The sequence below is a fragment of the Pleurodeles waltl genome, chromosome 7 (assembly GCF_031143425.1).
Source record: "Pleurodeles waltl isolate 20211129_DDA chromosome 7, aPleWal1.hap1.20221129, whole genome shotgun sequence".
NCBI classification, from domain to species: Eukaryota; Metazoa; Chordata; class Amphibia; order Caudata; family Salamandridae; genus Pleurodeles; species Pleurodeles waltl.
Genome location: NC_090446.1, coordinates 857,232,727 through 857,249,548, shown reverse-complemented (window position 1 = coordinate 857,249,548; position 16,822 = coordinate 857,232,727). Strand labels below are relative to the sequence as shown.

Genomic DNA, 16,822 nt, shown 5'->3' with positions numbered 1-16,822 from the left:
CTCCCATAGGCTATAATGGGATGTATATTTCAAGGTACGGGCTATCTGTCACCGTTTTGACAGAATAACGTGTCCGCTGAAATCTAAATCAGGCCATTAGTGATTTTGACAGCTAAGGACATCCATCACTCAATGTCTTCCTCAAAGGCAAAGATATTTTCACAATGCAACAGGAGCTTAGTTAAGTAGGATGTCATAAAGCATTAATATTGGTTTGGTGGAATTTACTCTAACTATGGGTTTGCAGGGAAAGGTGGTGCTGATATTGCGAGAAGTTCCTTTTCAGGAAATGCAGTTACTGAATAGGCTCAGAGACACTGCTCTTTTGAAATGTAACTGCATTCAAACAGGCACTAGTACACATGACTGATGAGCTCTATGTGGATCAAAATAAATATCAGAAGTTTTACGAAAGGAAAAACTGAGGACATTTATTACACATGAACTATTAATTGACAATGTTAACAGTTACATTGGAGTAACATGTTTGTTACCACCTGCATAATCACAATGGCTATAATACATTGGTAATTAAGAATTTAAACTATCTATCCAAGTCCTGGATAAACAAACAATTTAACTTCAATTGTGATGCAGATAAACTGCAAATCATAGACACCCAATATTGACAATTCAATAGGAAAACCAGAAAGACTGGGAAGGCTCCTACAGCTAAGAAATACAAGTCAACGTCATTCAGGCTAGTTTGCTAAAGTGCACTCACAATATTACCCCAATTTGAGACTTAGAAGCGATAAGCAATAGTCTCCCTCAGCAGTGTGTTACTACCCACCACCTTACCACCAAATGCAAGGAGATGGGAGGCTTAGATATAGTTTCAATAAGATGGTGCTGTCATCTTCTCTTCAACCCCAGAGCCAAACAAGCCCTAACATGTAACAAACATATGACAGCATTTACTACTTGATTTTTGCATTATCAGTGGAGTGGAATGGTTGTGGAAAGGGTCTAGCAATTCAGAGCTTATAGCAAGCCCCATCTGCCAGGGGCTTATGGAAATCACACCAACGTCTTGCACCACCATACCGATATTTACCTCACTATTTTTCCATACTGGACTGGCTACTGTTGTGTTCAAGGGCATTTGCTGTCAGCGCTTATGACAGGGGTAACATGGTGATGTTTGCACCTAGGCAGAGGCACTGTTGGTAGGCACGACTACATAACATTCTCATGTATTGTTAGTAGGGACGGTAAATCAACTCTGAGCTTTATCAAAGACATGGACAACATGGCTGCAAAAGGCTTCACAATATTTACCGAGGATAGTGAAATATTTTGAATAGATATTAATTTGCATTTCAATGTATTACCATAAAACTATATTTACTGATTTATTATGAAAGCAATGCCGTTATTCTATGAGCTGTCTCACTGTCATACATACTGGGCCCAGGTGCAATGGCACAGTGATATCTGCAACCAGTATGGCAATTCGTTTCATAAAGCGCAAAGCACCCTGCTCAGCATTATTAGAGATGGGAGCAAGAATGATGACCTGCCTTTCCATCTATGCATCATAAGAAATAACAGGCAGCAGATACATTTCGGACAAGAATCGTTATCAAGCACTCAATCTGATGGTAATACAATTAAAGGAGTTGCCAGCACTTGCAACTCTTACAAGAGATGGTGTATGGGTAAATCTTTGGTAGATTTCCTATTATTCATAGGGATATAACATCATCAGAAGTTAGAATCTTCTAATGAACATCTAGGACTTTAATCCAACTTTCATCACACCTTGTTATGGTACATACAAGAGTAAAAAGACGACCTAGACCTGTTCTTTTGAAGTAAATGTGTGATCAGAACAATACAGAAAGGTATCCAGCCACATAATAAAAATATAACGGTAAAGCAAAGTAAGAAAAATGATGCTGAACCCCCGACAGGGCAGAAAACACCATGTATTACCTTTCCCAGAGAATTGCAGGATGCAATTTTGTCACATTCGTGGTAAAAGCACAGGGGCAAGAGGTACTTACAACTTTCTATCTCCAATGTGCAGTTCTGCTCATCCAGAGGATATCGCCGGAGATCCATCATGCAAGCAGCTGTGGTAGTTATTCTAGAAAGAAAGGAATATGAAGGAGTGTCACAATTTTATCTTCACATCAACATTTGAGAAGATTAGACACAGTATGCTCATTTGCAGAACCAAACATTTTTAGTCTAATTACATGATAACTATATTGGTATGGAATATATTAAATTATTTCTAGAGCTACATGCAAATACCTTCATTTGATAACTAAAAGCAGACAGCGAAGCTCAAGGAAAGCTGCATTGCTGAATTTCTACTTTAAGAGACCCTGAACAGATGTACATGTCCTGTAACCTGGGCTCAACTTCGATGGACACATGATTGTGCTCAGTTCAGCACTTTAGCCACAAACAAATCATGAATCGGCATTACACTGCATTTTTACCATCAAATTTTAAACTAATTGAATCATAAGCCATGAGCCGGGAGCCTCTATTTTCCCTATTATCTCCTTTTTTCCCTTCCTTTTTCACCATGCTCTACTATGACCTTACCCTTTACATGTGGTATGGTGAGCAAACATTTGTTAAATTAAATGACTATCATGAGAATCACTCAATCGGTGGTGTAAGGGCAGAGTAGCCAGATTTTGAAAACCAAAAACTGGATCATTTTGCAAAAATAGAAAGACTACAATTTTACATCAACTGTGGGGCACAGAATAACAACTCTCATCAACATAGTAACACAGACAATGAGAAACTATGGAAATAAATTAAATGTATTTTTTTAAACCTAATATCATACTTGTTAATTAAACTGCTTTCCAATAAGAACTGCTATCTAACCCTGCTTTGAACCACAGAAAAACATGCCGCCAACAGTTTTTAGTAGATACTTTTTAAAAATCACTGGGGGAAAAAAGGGAATGTCCCAGTACATCCGGGATGCCTGGTCACCCTACTGAAGGGAATCATGACTTGAAAGACCTGTAACCTTGGATTGTGTTCCAGTCGAGGTTCTAGTTGGTATTTACGAGTCGGTGGTGGGCATCCCAGTAATGTATTGCAAGAGACCCTGTTTGGGTAATGCATGGCAGTATAGTGCTCTTGGCAGCACTTACGATTAAGTGTTGCTTCAAAAAAGAAAAAGTAGATTCCAAATTGAGTTATGTTCACCATAACTGTGATACTTACATTCAATTACAATGCTTTCAATACCGAGATGGGAATTCAAGCGTAAATTACTTGCAAAAGTGTGAATGGTTCACAGCTGCATAACTAATACAACTAATAGATTCAGATATTACAATTGGGCATGCATAGGTGATTGGCCAAGGGCAGGCACTGAAATTCAGGGTCTTCAAACAAATTGGACCAAATTGGAGTTGACGGTTTTCTGGTACCAAAGTCCTCCTATTCTAAACATGTTAAAGTCAGGAATTATATCTGAGCAGACAAGAGAGAAGAGGTAATGATCTTTATATTAATATGCCCTATCTAATGCACTCTCCCCACTGAAAAAGAGCACATTCATAGGAGGATGGAAAAACAGCAATCCGTACATTGTGGTTGTATTGTAGTAATCTGAATTAAAAAAAAAATATATATATATACCAATCCGAAATCTCACAGAAGGCTCATCTTTTCTTGCATCTCATGAGTAGAGCAAAGGTTAATGGTTGTTGTAATATTAGACCTATGGTAATCAAATGTTGGAACGTACATGGTCATTTCTAGATGGATTGCCACTGTGAAGACACTATTTTGAATTGACCTGAATGGATCCCGTGGAGTCTCCTGCTTACTAAAGGATTGTCCTGGAGGGAGGTGGAATCATCATTTAGTGATTTGTGGCAGAAGTTCCACTGTTGATGGATTCCCCACCTGCGGAAGAATCACCATGGCCTACTCATCCCTATGGAAGATCCTGTACTTTAGAGATACAAACAGCAACGTGTTAATAACTTGTGTCACAAATCAGTAGACGTACATTTACCATTCACTTCAAAGTCAGGCCCTAACTCGTTTGATTCTTTTTATATTTGTGGTAGATTTTTTGCAGCACTTCTCATTCTAAACATGATGCCTTCCCACGCCAAGTTGATGATGACGGATTGCCTGCATACATTGCTAAATTGCTCACCACCGTAAATCTTGACAGACATAATAATTTGTAAGTACGAGGTTAATACTTGTGGCATTTCCATTCAACCACATCAGGCTTGATCATTTCTTCAGATATTTGCTCCTAATGCATCAAGCTTTTCGAGCTAATAGGTTATTCTAACATACCCACCCAGGCGCTGAGTGCATGTCAATTCCTCCCTCCTACTCTCCCTTCCCACACCATCCCCAGATGCAGAGGTAAATGAGGCAATGCAATACTACTCATTCTCAGCACAGCCAAGTCGTTTTTTAATGTATATTCTTTACATAGATTTCACAATAGTGTGCCCATTTCACATTAACTTTGTTGGTAAGTGAATGAAAATAAATGCTGGATTAAATCCCTTCATGGATTTTAATATTCATTCCCACACTAGTCCACAGCACACGAGACAGATGTTAGAAGCAAGCATCTGCAGCTTCAGTTTTGCTTGTAGACTGATAGCTGGGGTTTAGCACAGTCTACTACAGAAGCAAGGCAGATTCATTGTAGTCTTTTATCCGGTTCTTTTTTTATTGTCCTAAACCAATTAATGTGTTCTACATTTAAATCTTCTTTACGGATGTCACTGTCAGACCATGCACTGCAAAATCTGAATTGAGAGATTCATCTGAAAGACATATTCTAAAAAAAATGTAACATTTGGTAATCCTCTCAGCTGACTTTCTTCAAAATGATGAAACGTTTAGTGTACAAATGTTTTTATTCAGACAAATACAAACAGGACAAGTGCTACTAATACTGTGTGTACATAGCTCGCTGTAAGGTGGATCAGAATGCAGTTGACACATGAAAAGGAAATAAACTTGCACGGCGGCTTTCTGGCAGACTCACTGGTAATGAATTCTTGGTGGTCCAAATCAAATTTTCTATTCAAAATACATCAGCCTGGCTGAATAATTATCACCACAAGAGTTGAGACAGAATTTGGAAACTGGCTATTCTCGGATTATGCGTACCTTTTATTTGAAAAAATCACTATTGTGTAATTTTTACACGTTGACACTGTAAGTGAAAATATTTCACCGCACTGATATGTTTACGACCTAAATACAACAATCTGCAACTGAAAGATGACTGGCCTTTGAGCAACAAAAGCAGTGCTTAGTTTGTAAATAAAAATGTGCCAGTGCTCAAAGCCTCCTCTTAAACACACGGCTGCTGCAATTAAATGTGGGAACACGGAATACCGAGGCAGAGTAATCCTGAAGCCATCTCGGGTCTCTTCAAACCACTTAAGCCACTCCCTGCCCCTCCAGGTCACTTTTGCAGCTTTCTGTTTTCTCCCAATGTGACGCTTTTTCTTTTTTCTCTTCCTCGTCTTTCCCATATGTGTATTTTGTTCGCAGCAAATGCTTGAGGCAGACGAATAAGCACCGGCCCTCAAAAATAAGTTCCGGTGCCACCGAAAACAACAAGCACAAATTAAGCACTGAACAAAAGTCATGCCCCTTTGCAGCAACACATGGGGTAGCGTGTTTAGTAACTTTTGATACACTGGAGCGAGAAACAATTTTTTGTTAAAATCTGTGAGTCATGCAGAAGATAATGGATTATGAGGGTCATTCTGACCCTGGCGGCCTGTGGCCGCCAGGGCCACCGACCACGGGAGCACCGCCAACAGGCTGGCGGTGCTCCAACGAGCATTCTGACCACGGTGGTTCAGCCGCGGTCAGAAGCGGAAAGTCAGCGGTCTCCCGCCGACTTTCCGCTGCTCGTGTGAATCCTCCATGGCTGCGGAGCGCGCTCCGCAGCCATGAGGATTCCGACCCCCCCTACCGCCATCCTGTTCATGGCGGGAAAGCCGCCATGAACAGGATGGCGGTAGGGGGGGTCGCGGGGCCCCTGGGGGCCCCTGCCGTGCCCATGCCAATGGCATGGGCACGGCAGGGGCCCCCATAAGAGGGCCCCGCAAAGTATTTCAGTGTCTGCCTTGCAGACACTGAAATACGCGACGGGTGCCACTGCACCCGTCGCACCTTCCCACTCCGCCGGCTCGATTACGAGCCGGCATCCTCGTGGGAAGGTCGTTTTCCCCTGGGCTGGCGGGCGGTTTTTCAGCAACCGCTCGCCAGCCCAGGGGAAAACTTGTAATACCCGCCGCGGTCTTTTGACCGCGGCGCGGTATTTCGGAGGGGGGAATTCTGGCGGGCGGCCTCCGCCGCCCGCCAACATTGGAATGACCCCCTATGTGTCTAATGTGTCAAATTCATAGTTCTGCAGAAACTGCCACACATGCAAAATTCCAGAGGCCCTGATTATACCATATGGAAAGGCAACAATTGGCATTTTGTAGCATGTCTGCACATGAGGAGGATGCACTGATTATTTGACTGTTATCAAAATAGGGCGATGATTACCTCAAAGAGGTCCAGGTAAATATGCAAACTACATAAAAAAGAGCAAGTTGACACACTACACACATGTACAAAGCTGATGACTTTAATATTCCAATCGTCAGAAGATATGAGAGCCAGCCAATTGGCTGAAGAATAGTATATTTGTTTTTTAGATAGTTACAATGTAATTTAGTCTGAACAATCACCTATATAAGAAACTCAAATAACTCGGATGAAAAAAAACCTTGAAGACTTGTCTCTTTACTCATTTCCAAATGTCTGATAAACGAATTGGAAAAATGAACATTCATAAATGTTAAGCAAACACAATGTGTAAACTGAGTAAAGATATTTTAAGGAAAGAAACCTAAATCATTGAAGGCTAAGGAAACAGATGCGAAATTACAATGATCTTAAAGGAGGGCCTGGAGTACAAGAGAACCTTTTAAAAGTATTCAAGAGCTATATCGTTTAGTGGGATTAAAATGACTCTCATACCACTTCTGTGATTTCAATATAGAGGGTCAGGAGTTGCTGTAATTATTGATATAGACTACAGCCAAGGGGTATATTTGGATTAGTAAAATAATCCTGAAATGAAATTCTAATAATACAAGGTCCTGAATTTACAATTATCTAGCAGTCCTAAAATGCTGGCTTTAGGGGGCTTTAATGCTGGATCTGTTAATATTTACTCATAGTTGGTAACAACATGAATGTATGTGTAAACTGGCTGACATGATTCAGTTTTGTGTTACAAAATGTTTATTTGAGACCCACAGTACCACATTTATAAACGTGTACGCAATCAAAAAGTGTTTGCAATCAAGATAGTTTCAAGCGATTCTTTTTCAAACTGGACTGATTACAAATGGCAGTTCCTACAGATATATTCAGTAATTTACTGTGTTGGGCGTGACCCCGATTACCTGTCATTCTCCCTTCAATGTTTATTTTGTTGTATGAGTTCAAAAATCCCAGTTCGTAGATGCATATAACCTGCATCATGTAGTGTATGCTGTATAGAAATTCACAAACATTTTCAAAAGGGTTTTGAAAACTAGTGAATGGGACACAATGCCATTAGCTAATCAGATTTGGACTTTAAGGCTATGTCTAGATGTCACTATTTTTTCTATTTTAATGTTGTAAAAAACTGAATGGATTTAAACCACACCTGGACCAGACTCTACAGTACTTCAAATGTTGGTGTACATCAGTCCAGAAGCTTGTTATAGCGATAAAGAAAAATATTTCAGGAATCTAGTGTTGTTTTCAACTTTGGGGCTCCATTTATCCCCCCCAACCACTTGATCAATGTTTACATTTTCTTTAAATATCTGAGGGACACAAGCACTTTTTGAATTTTTTTGCGTGCAGATTTATCAAATTGGGCCAAAGTTATGAAAGATCAAAATCAACTTGAGAATGACTTCAACATTGCAAGTGTAATATTGTAGTAAGTTAAACACCTGCCTGACTTATCTCCCATCAAAAATATGCCTTAAATCCTCTTCAATGATTTTCAAAGAAAAAGCAGGGCTTTTCTCATAATTCAAATACGTTGTATATCCTGAAGGGGCAGTCAAAATTTTTTGGCAAGCTACAATAGCATGGAATGTTATATGTAAGACTGTGCATCACACTGCCAAATGCTAATTCAAATCTTGTTCAGCTCGGCAGGTTTGGTAGGTTCACTGCCAAAAGTACCACCAGGCGGGTAGTGTGTGGCACTGAAATCCTGTTCTTCACACATAAAGGACAAGGAATATAGTCAAGTATCAGAACCCGACTGATTCAAAATCAACAACATTTTGAAAAAACGGCCTTCACCCACAATTTGTGGCATGCTTCATCATAGGGCTCTGCTAACACAATCCAAAAATATAAATCCTCTTTGGAGTGGAGCAGTAAGGGTTGGGGAACATATAAGCACAATAGACAAGACCAACAATCATGGCACAGGGACCAAATACGAACAACAGAAAGAAATATAAAATTGACTCAGGCTGACCACTTGTCCTCTTTTATTCCGGTACAGCCTGGACAGGATTAGAATGTTATTGGTGGTGTTTTTAGGAGTTAGTAACCTGTACACCCCAATCTTTGAAGAGGGTGAACATGTTTCGGCATGTTTCTAATGGCAACTAGGGTCATGCGGCCTTCTTCAGGCCCTTCGTCCTGTCCCCGTATTTTGAGTTTTTAATATTCCCCCTGCCCCCTCCCCCACGGGCTGGCAGCCCCGCCCCCTGTAATCCCCACAGGCTGCGACTGCTTAAAATGCCTGTTTTGTTTACTTGAGTTTAAAAAAAAAGCAAAACAGAGCACAAATCAAAGAAAAAGTCAAACAAACTGGTGCAGGACACCGTGCCTTTATGCCTTGCTGATTTTATTGTTGTGTATGCTGTGCCTGTTCTGTTGTTTTCCCCCATTGAGTGCCTCTTGGTTTAAGCTTGAACTTCCTGTACTCCATTATCATTTATAGTTATGTCTACTGTTTTGCAGGACAGCCTGCTTCACATGTTTAGCCCTTCCTCTTTCTGCATGCCCAGTTTTAGCAAAGTTGGCCTGCATTGTTCGTTCTGTGACCGTGTGGTCAATTTCCAGTCTTCTCTCCGGCGCCTGTCTATGTTAAGTGCTGTCCTGTCTGTGTTAAGTGCTGCTCTTTCATTAATGCTGTTTTAACCTATACAGTACCACAATGAGGATCATATTTACAGTTTTGTGGCTGAGGGCAGGGCAGCAAATTACCTTGCTGCGCTGCCCTGCATCACAGGGAAAAGACAGGAATGTGATGTATTTATGGCTTACGGCACATTCCTATTCTTTCCCCATCTGCTGGTGCCATTTCAGCAGCCTAGCACCAATGCAGGCTCCCTTACGTTGCTTGTGTTGCATGTAGGATTGGTTTTCAATCAATCAATCATGAATTTGTAAAGCGTGGCTAATCACCCATTGGGTCTCAAGGTGCTGGATGTAGGCCTTCTGCTCAGTCGAAGAGCCAGGTTTTGAGGTCCTCCCTGAACTGCTTCAGTGGTGAGGTCTGCCTGAGATTGAGGGATAGTGTGTTCTATGTCCAGACTGCTGGGTAGGAGAAGGATCTTCCTCCTGCTGTACTTTTCTGTATCTTGGGGATAGCTACAAGGGTGAGCTGGGAGTCACGGAGAGGTCTGTTGGGTACGTAGAAGGTGAGGTGGTGGCTGAGGTATGCCGGCCCTATGTTGTGCAGTGCCTTGAAGATGTGGTTCACGAGTTTGTATGTGATGCGCTTGTTGACTGGGAGCAAGTGTAGATCTCTGAGGAGGGATGTCCAGCATGAGTCTGACTGCTGCATTCTGGACTCTTTGTAGTCTTGATTGAAGTTTCTTGGTGATGCCGGCATAGAGTGCGTTGTTGTCGTCCAGTTTGCTGGTGATGAGTGCGTGGGTGACTGTCTTCCTCGTGTCTGGGGGAATCCATTATAGGATCTTCCACACAAGACAGAGGGTGTGGAAGCTTGATGAATAGATGACGTTAACTTGGAAGGTCATCAATAGAGAGAAGTCCAGGATGATGCCCAGGTTAAGCACATAGTCAGTGGGGGCGGGGGTGTTACCCAGAGGTTGGGCCACCAGGAATCGTTCCAGACAGAAGGGGTGGAGCAGATCACAAGGATCTATGGGGGTCATTCTGACCCTGGTGGCCGGTGACCGCCAGGGTCACCGACCACGGGAGCACCGCCAACAGGCTGGCGGTGCTCCCTCGAGCATTCTGACCGCGGCGGTTCAGCCGCGGTCAGAAACGGAAAGTCGGCGGTCTCCCGCTAACTTTCCACTGCTCGGGAGAATCCTCCATGGCTGCGGAGCGCGCTCCGCAGCCATGGGGATTCTGACACCCCCTACCGCCATCCTGTTCCTGGCGGGTCTCCCGCCAGGAACAGGATGGCGGTAGGGGGTGCCGCGGGGCCCCCATAAGAGGGCCCCACAAAGTATTTCAGTGTCTGCAAAGCAGACACTGAAATACGCGACGGGTGCAACAGCACCCGTCGCACCTTCCCACTACGCCGGCTCCATTCGGAGCCGGCGTCCTCGTGGGAAGGTAGATTTGCCCTGGGCTGGCGGGCGGCCTTTTGGCGGCCACCCGCCAGCCCAGGGCAAATCTCAAAATACCCTCCACGGTCTTGCGACCGCGGAGCGGTATTTTGTCGGGGGTAGACTGGCGGGCGGCCTCCGCCGCCCGCCAGTCTCGGAATCACCCCCTATGTCTGTTTGAGTTGAGCTTGAGGCAGCTGGCCTCCATCCATGCAGCGACTGCTCTCATCCCGTTGTGGAAATTCCTCTTGGCTTGAGCAGAGTCCTAGGACAGGGAGATGATCAGTTAGGCGTCATTGGCGTAGGAGACTACATTTAGCTTGTGTTGTTTGTTGATTTTAGGGAGTGGGCCATGTAGATGTTGAAAAGCGTCACGCTGAGAGAGGATCATTGGGGTACTTCCTTGCAAGTATCTTTAGGTTCTGACGTGAACGGTGGTAGTCTGACCTTCTGTGTTCTTCCGGTGATGAAGGACCTGATCCAGATCAGGGCTTAGTCTTGGATGCCAGGGTCATGAAGTCTTTCACTAAAGGGGCGGCGGGAGACAATGTCAAATGCGGTGAAGAGTTCGAGGAGGATGAGTGCGGCAGTGCCTCTGTAGGCCAGTATGATGCGCATGTCGTAGGTGGCTGCTTAGAGTGTGGTTTCAGTGCTGTGGTTGCTTCTGAATCTGGACTGGGATGGGTCTAGGATGCAGTATGTCTTTAGCAATTCTGAGAGTTGCTGGTTGATGGCTTTCTCCGTTATCTTGGCTGGGAAAGGGACCAGAGAGATTGGTCTGTAGTTCTTTAGCTCCCTAGGGTAGGTGGTGGGTTTCCTGAGTAGCTGGTTGATTTCAGTGTGTTTCCATGCAGAGGGGAATGTGGCAGTCTCGAAGGATAGGTTGATGGTTCATATGAGCTTCGGTGCTATGGTGGCTCTGGCCAGGTTGAGGATGTGATGAGGGCATGGATCCGAGGGTGCTCCTGAGTTTGTGGAGTTCATCAGTTTTTGGGTGTCCTCTACGGTGATGGGGGGTCTAGGAGTTCAGTAAATGGTGAGGAGCTAGGTCCTTGGCAGTGAGAGGTGCTGGAGGGCTTTGGTTCCTGAAGCCATCATAGGTGTCCTGGATCGTACGGTAAAAGAATGTGGCAAAGCCTTTGCAGAGGTCTTGGGAGGGAGGGATGGATGAGCTGTCTGCCTCAGGGTTCATGAACTCTTTGACAATGATATAGATCCTTTGCTGTTGTGAGTGCTGGCATTGAGGCATGGTTGAAAGGTGACTTTTTTGTTGGCTCTAATGTTCTGGTGGTGTGTGGTGTTTGCATTTTGTAGGCTGTTCGGTCTTCAGTGGATTTGTTGATCCTCCATTTATGTTCCAACCGTCTGCAGGTGCGCTTGGATTCCTGTAGGTCTGGCATAACCCACTTGGGTGTTTTGCTCTGTCAATTCCCTGCTGATTTCCCTTGGGGGCTGCGTTGTCTGCGCAGGAAGGTGCCCATGGGAGGCTTTTTCCTCTTTCTATGTGTGCTGTAGAATGCTGCAGAATACAGCACACAGAGAAAGAGGGAAAAAACAAGAAGAAATAGTAATATTTCCCCTCCCTGTGCCTCCTGGGACCACCTAAGGTTTTGTCGCATCCCCAGTTTTACAAGGCGTTGTACATCTTGGGATGCATCGAAATCTAAGGGTGTAGAGTGGGAACACCCACCATAATGCTCATGGATTGCCTCCCTAGAGTAGAGTAAGGCAATGCAGCAATTTGCGCTTCCTTGCTTTACTCCATCCTTATTCAAAGTGACTGCGTGGCCTCATAAATATGAGTTAGTGGTGTGCACCACTGTTGCATCACAGAAAGTAATGCAACAGTGGTGTACGGGCTTCATAAGTATGGGCCTTAGTATTTACACTGTCTGTTTTGTTTACTGCTTTGAGTTGAAAAAAACAAAAAAGGCAAAACATTGGAACAGCATATATTTGGCTGCCACCCTTGACATCACTAATGTGATTTATACATATTTACAAACCTAAACTAATGTGTGGTTATGTTTAACTAATATAAAGTGGTGCACTCAACATCAATAATGAAGTGCCATCACTGTAGCGTAAGTAAAAATGTTTTCAGTGTGCCTTAACCTTATTAAATTAAATGCAACCATTGGATGTATTTTCATACCCCTCCTCATGTCATTTGAATGTATTTATACTAGAAACGGTAGCAATTATGTCTGGTGTGAATTAATGTTCACTGTTTAATGTTGAAATTGTGCTTCTCTACCATATTTATCTTTATGGGCAGACAATTTATTTCATTCATATTTACTGTAAAATAAAGTTTTATTTGAATCTATATCATCGAGATTTATACAACTGTGGAAATTAATCAGCACACAGAATAACGTAAAGTTAAATATGCATTGCTCCAATGTTGACAATTCTGGGCCTGAATTTCTTTAATGTGCAAAACTGTTTTTCATTTTCTGCTAACATGGCATTTCATTGCAGGTGTATTCACATGAAAATGTTAGTTTGGAAATGATGTGCTACTGTTCTGCTAATAGGGTGTCTGACAAAAAGAATTTAGAGAGATCAAGAGTGAGATGACTGACCCGTTTTTATACATGTTGCAAATAATGTCCAGAGGACCAAGGACAACATCGTTCTCAGGAATGCTGTGGGAGTGAAGAGTGATGTTGCAAGTTATTCCATGGGACAAAAGAAAACAATGGAGCTTGTGATGGTGTGACCAAGAATGGTGTTACCTGATTGCATTTTGTGGTATTAACTAGGGCTTTGTTTGTTTGAAAACCTTCCCCCGACTACAGATCTCTCACTTTCACCTTTGTTCCTATGCTTTTCTGAGTGTGACTTAGACTAAGACTTAACTCTCTAAGAAGACTCTTGACCACGGTCTTAAATTACTGACACCTTTTTCACTTTGCCCATTCATTTTTACCTTATTCCTGCACCTTGCCTTTTTATCCTTTTCTTTTTAGTTAGATTTTTCCTTTTTGCTACAGTTTAGACCTTGAGGAGAATTTCCTTAGTTGCCCATAGTTCAACTTAACTAGATGATTTCAACTTGCTTTAATGTGGAGGAAAACTGACCAGCAATTGTTTTCTGAAAATAAGATATTGCTTTTAATTTTCTGTATTGCAGTGACCGAATTCTTGGTTTGTCTTATTCTAATTCGTCTACATTTCTTCAGAAGATTTGGTTACCCAATTGATAATCTCAATCTTTGCAGTATCTTTCTGAGATTTGTTTACATTAACCTGAGTGTTATTTTGTAATAAAACCCTTGAATTTTAGTTCCAATTTGCATTTTCATTGTGTGGCCAAATTGGTTACACTGTAAATTGATGTTGACATATTGTTACCTAACTTCCTAGGTACTCCTCTTCCAGGAAAAAGATTACTGACCTCATGAAAAGAGCACACAAATGCTCCATCAAAACTGATAGCAGAGGATAGTTCCTTCAAGGAGATAGGGAAATAGGGTGTTCCCTTATGAAATTGTTCAAAGTCAGCCCAAAAATGGTAAGACTATGACTCGTTCGGAGGATTTATGGAGTTCCAGCATTGTTACAATTCAATGGATGTCTTAGTATTAATAGGGTTGTGCGTTGCATTGCTTATACTTAGATTGCAATGTTTATGATGATTGTGAAGTGATTTGCATAGAAATCAAAAGCACTTGTATGAATGTGACACTTATTGAAAAGAGTTGAGATGGTTGTCGGTCCATTATGGCTTAAGATCCCAGGATATGAGAAAAGTGTAGGTGACACTTCTTATTGTTCTTGTCTGCTGTTAGCTATGCTGTTTGTGAGATGTCATCAACAGTACCACCCTAAATTGACTTTTTTTTGAGTGATTGTGAGAGGTTGGTATAGTGAATCTCAAGTGTACAGGGAGAAACTGTTTCAACCCAAGTAAGATCTGCTGATCGAGGTTTCATTCAAGAGTGCATGAGTGTAGGTCAGAAAGCGTAGCTCTGAACTGTATTGTAAGTGATTTGTTACCCCATACCTTTAGAGGAGCAGACTAAAGTTGTTGCTGAAAAAATACTTGCATTTGTTTTGCACATAGGTTTGAGTGAAAGAGAGATCATGAGAGAAATTGTAAAAGAGGCAAGGAGTGCAATTGACTTCACATTGTGTTACACTGGTGTAGGTTGGTTGGTGTAAAGCCTTGCTGGTATTGTTTTTACTATCCCACAAGGTCGCGCTGATATTTGTTGTGAACACCAAACAGAGGATTGTGGATGAAGAATTACTTCCTGATTGTAAAAACAAGAGTTATTGTGAAAACTTGTAATTTGATTGAAAACAAAATTCTTTAAAGCACTGCAAAGTCTGATGAAGGAAGGTGCATTCATACCAGTTAGAGAGGGAGTAGATACTCTCCCCGAAGGTACGCCACATGATTATATGGTGTTGAACAAAGAGCTTCACACAAGTCTTTGGCTTGAACTATTGCACAATATAACTGAGGAGAAGAGTGCACTGGCATTTCCATATTATGGAACACATAGTTTGAGAATTACTGAAAATTTTAGACAAATTTTGTATGAAATGAAACCACCTCCTGGACCCGCACAATTTGAAGCACTTAATGTTTGGGAACACACAGTTCAAAAAAGACAAAAAGAGAAATATAAGGGAAAGGCCAGGAAAGTGCTGTGTATTTGTGCAGATACTAGATGGGATAATCATCAAAAAGCTTGGAGAACTGACATAAATCAAGGAACTAGACTATATCCAGCCTTGACAAGTGAAGAAGAGGGGAAAGCTAAACAAAGAGAAAAGAAAAAGAAAGAAGAGTTAAAATAAACTGAAAATAGGAGTAAAAACAGTAATGAATTCATAAATGATCAATTCTTCAATCGTCAACCACCATATTACATGATCCGAACAGGAGAGGCAATTGAGACAATGGGAAATGAGAATTTTGACATACCTACTTCACCAGTAGAATTAAATTCAAATCAGACAGGATGGAATTTAAGGTTGACAGTACCTCAGAGCCCAAAAGCTTTGTTTCTTTGGATGCACTGACTGTTCACATTACAACTGGTCTTGTAGTTTCAATATATGGACCAGGACCGACAGGGAATCATACACATATTTTGGCCATTCCTACTGTTCCTTTAGAAAGGAGTGTCCCAGGTAGTGACAGTTCAGGGAATACAAAAATAAGGAGACTGAGACAGACAACATTTGCATGCATCGCAAATACAGACCCAACAGTAAATCAAACAGGATTTACTCCCAGTGCAAGGTTTCCTCAGGGATCACCACCATTTTTGGGACCCTGAAATAACAGTATTCCAAAAGCTGACTGTAGTACTCCTAGTAGAGGATTACAATTAAATAATCCAAATTCTACAATGTCTGTTGCAAATATCCCAGACATCTGAGTACCTCCTGAGAAGAGATAATATTAAATACTCCAGCGGAACATCTAGGTTTTAGTGCTCAAGAATTATATGAGTGACTCAAGGGAATATACATTCCAAATGAGGATGGAAGCTCAGGATAGAGTGGGGAACAATTCAAACCCCAGAGATAGAAATGGCACTGGATGTCGTTAAATTGAAACTGGAGCTGAATGAAATGATTATAGGAACACTTGACACATCTCAATTACACACTTGCCAAGAAGATGAACTACTGTTCGGATGCAGAGGCATCATGAGACGTCTAGGACAAGCTCATGAGAGACTATCTGAATTAGCCCACAGATATGAAGTTGATTTAAATAAGTCTAAAGCATTAGAGAGGAGCTATCACCTGAGCTTTAACTGATCGAGATCTTACTAACATAAGGCCATCAGAAATTAAATTACAAATCAAGGAATTAATTGGCTACATTAAAAAAATAAACAAATTAGATAAGTGAAGGAAGATAGGCAAAGAAGAAAGATCCAAAAAAAGTATTGCTAGATCTGTCTCCATCTAGAGCAGATGAGGCTGAGGAAGACCATCAAATGCTTCCAATGAGAGAAATTCCAGAGGTTATGTTCCTGTACCATGGAGCAGGAGTGATAGTGTGTCATTCACAAGTTATTTCCCAAAGGTGAGAGAGACTCCTGTGGAATGGTACAGGTAAGTCAAACTGTAAGTGAAATGTTTGAATGATTTGTGGGAAGATTTGAACACTTTGTTTGACAGCATGGGTTCAAGTGATTTGCGGGTTGAAAGCAAAGTGTCTGTTGATTGGCGTGACAAAGAACCTTTGAGAGACCCAGTGG

At 41.9% G+C, this 16,822-nt stretch overlaps 1 protein-coding gene across 1 annotated transcript in view; it reads right to left on the bottom strand.

Annotated features, from left to right (window-relative positions):
- The window catches only part of GABRB2 (gamma-aminobutyric acid type A receptor subunit beta2), a 950,662-nt gene that overhangs the window by 404,646 nt on the left and 529,194 nt on the right, over positions 1-16,822 (bottom strand). The window contains exon 5 of the mRNA XM_069199371.1: positions 2,010-2,092. Coding sequence (XP_069055472.1) covers positions 2,010-2,092 — 83 coding nt within the window. The remainder of the gene's footprint in view (positions 1-2,009; positions 2,093-16,822) is intronic.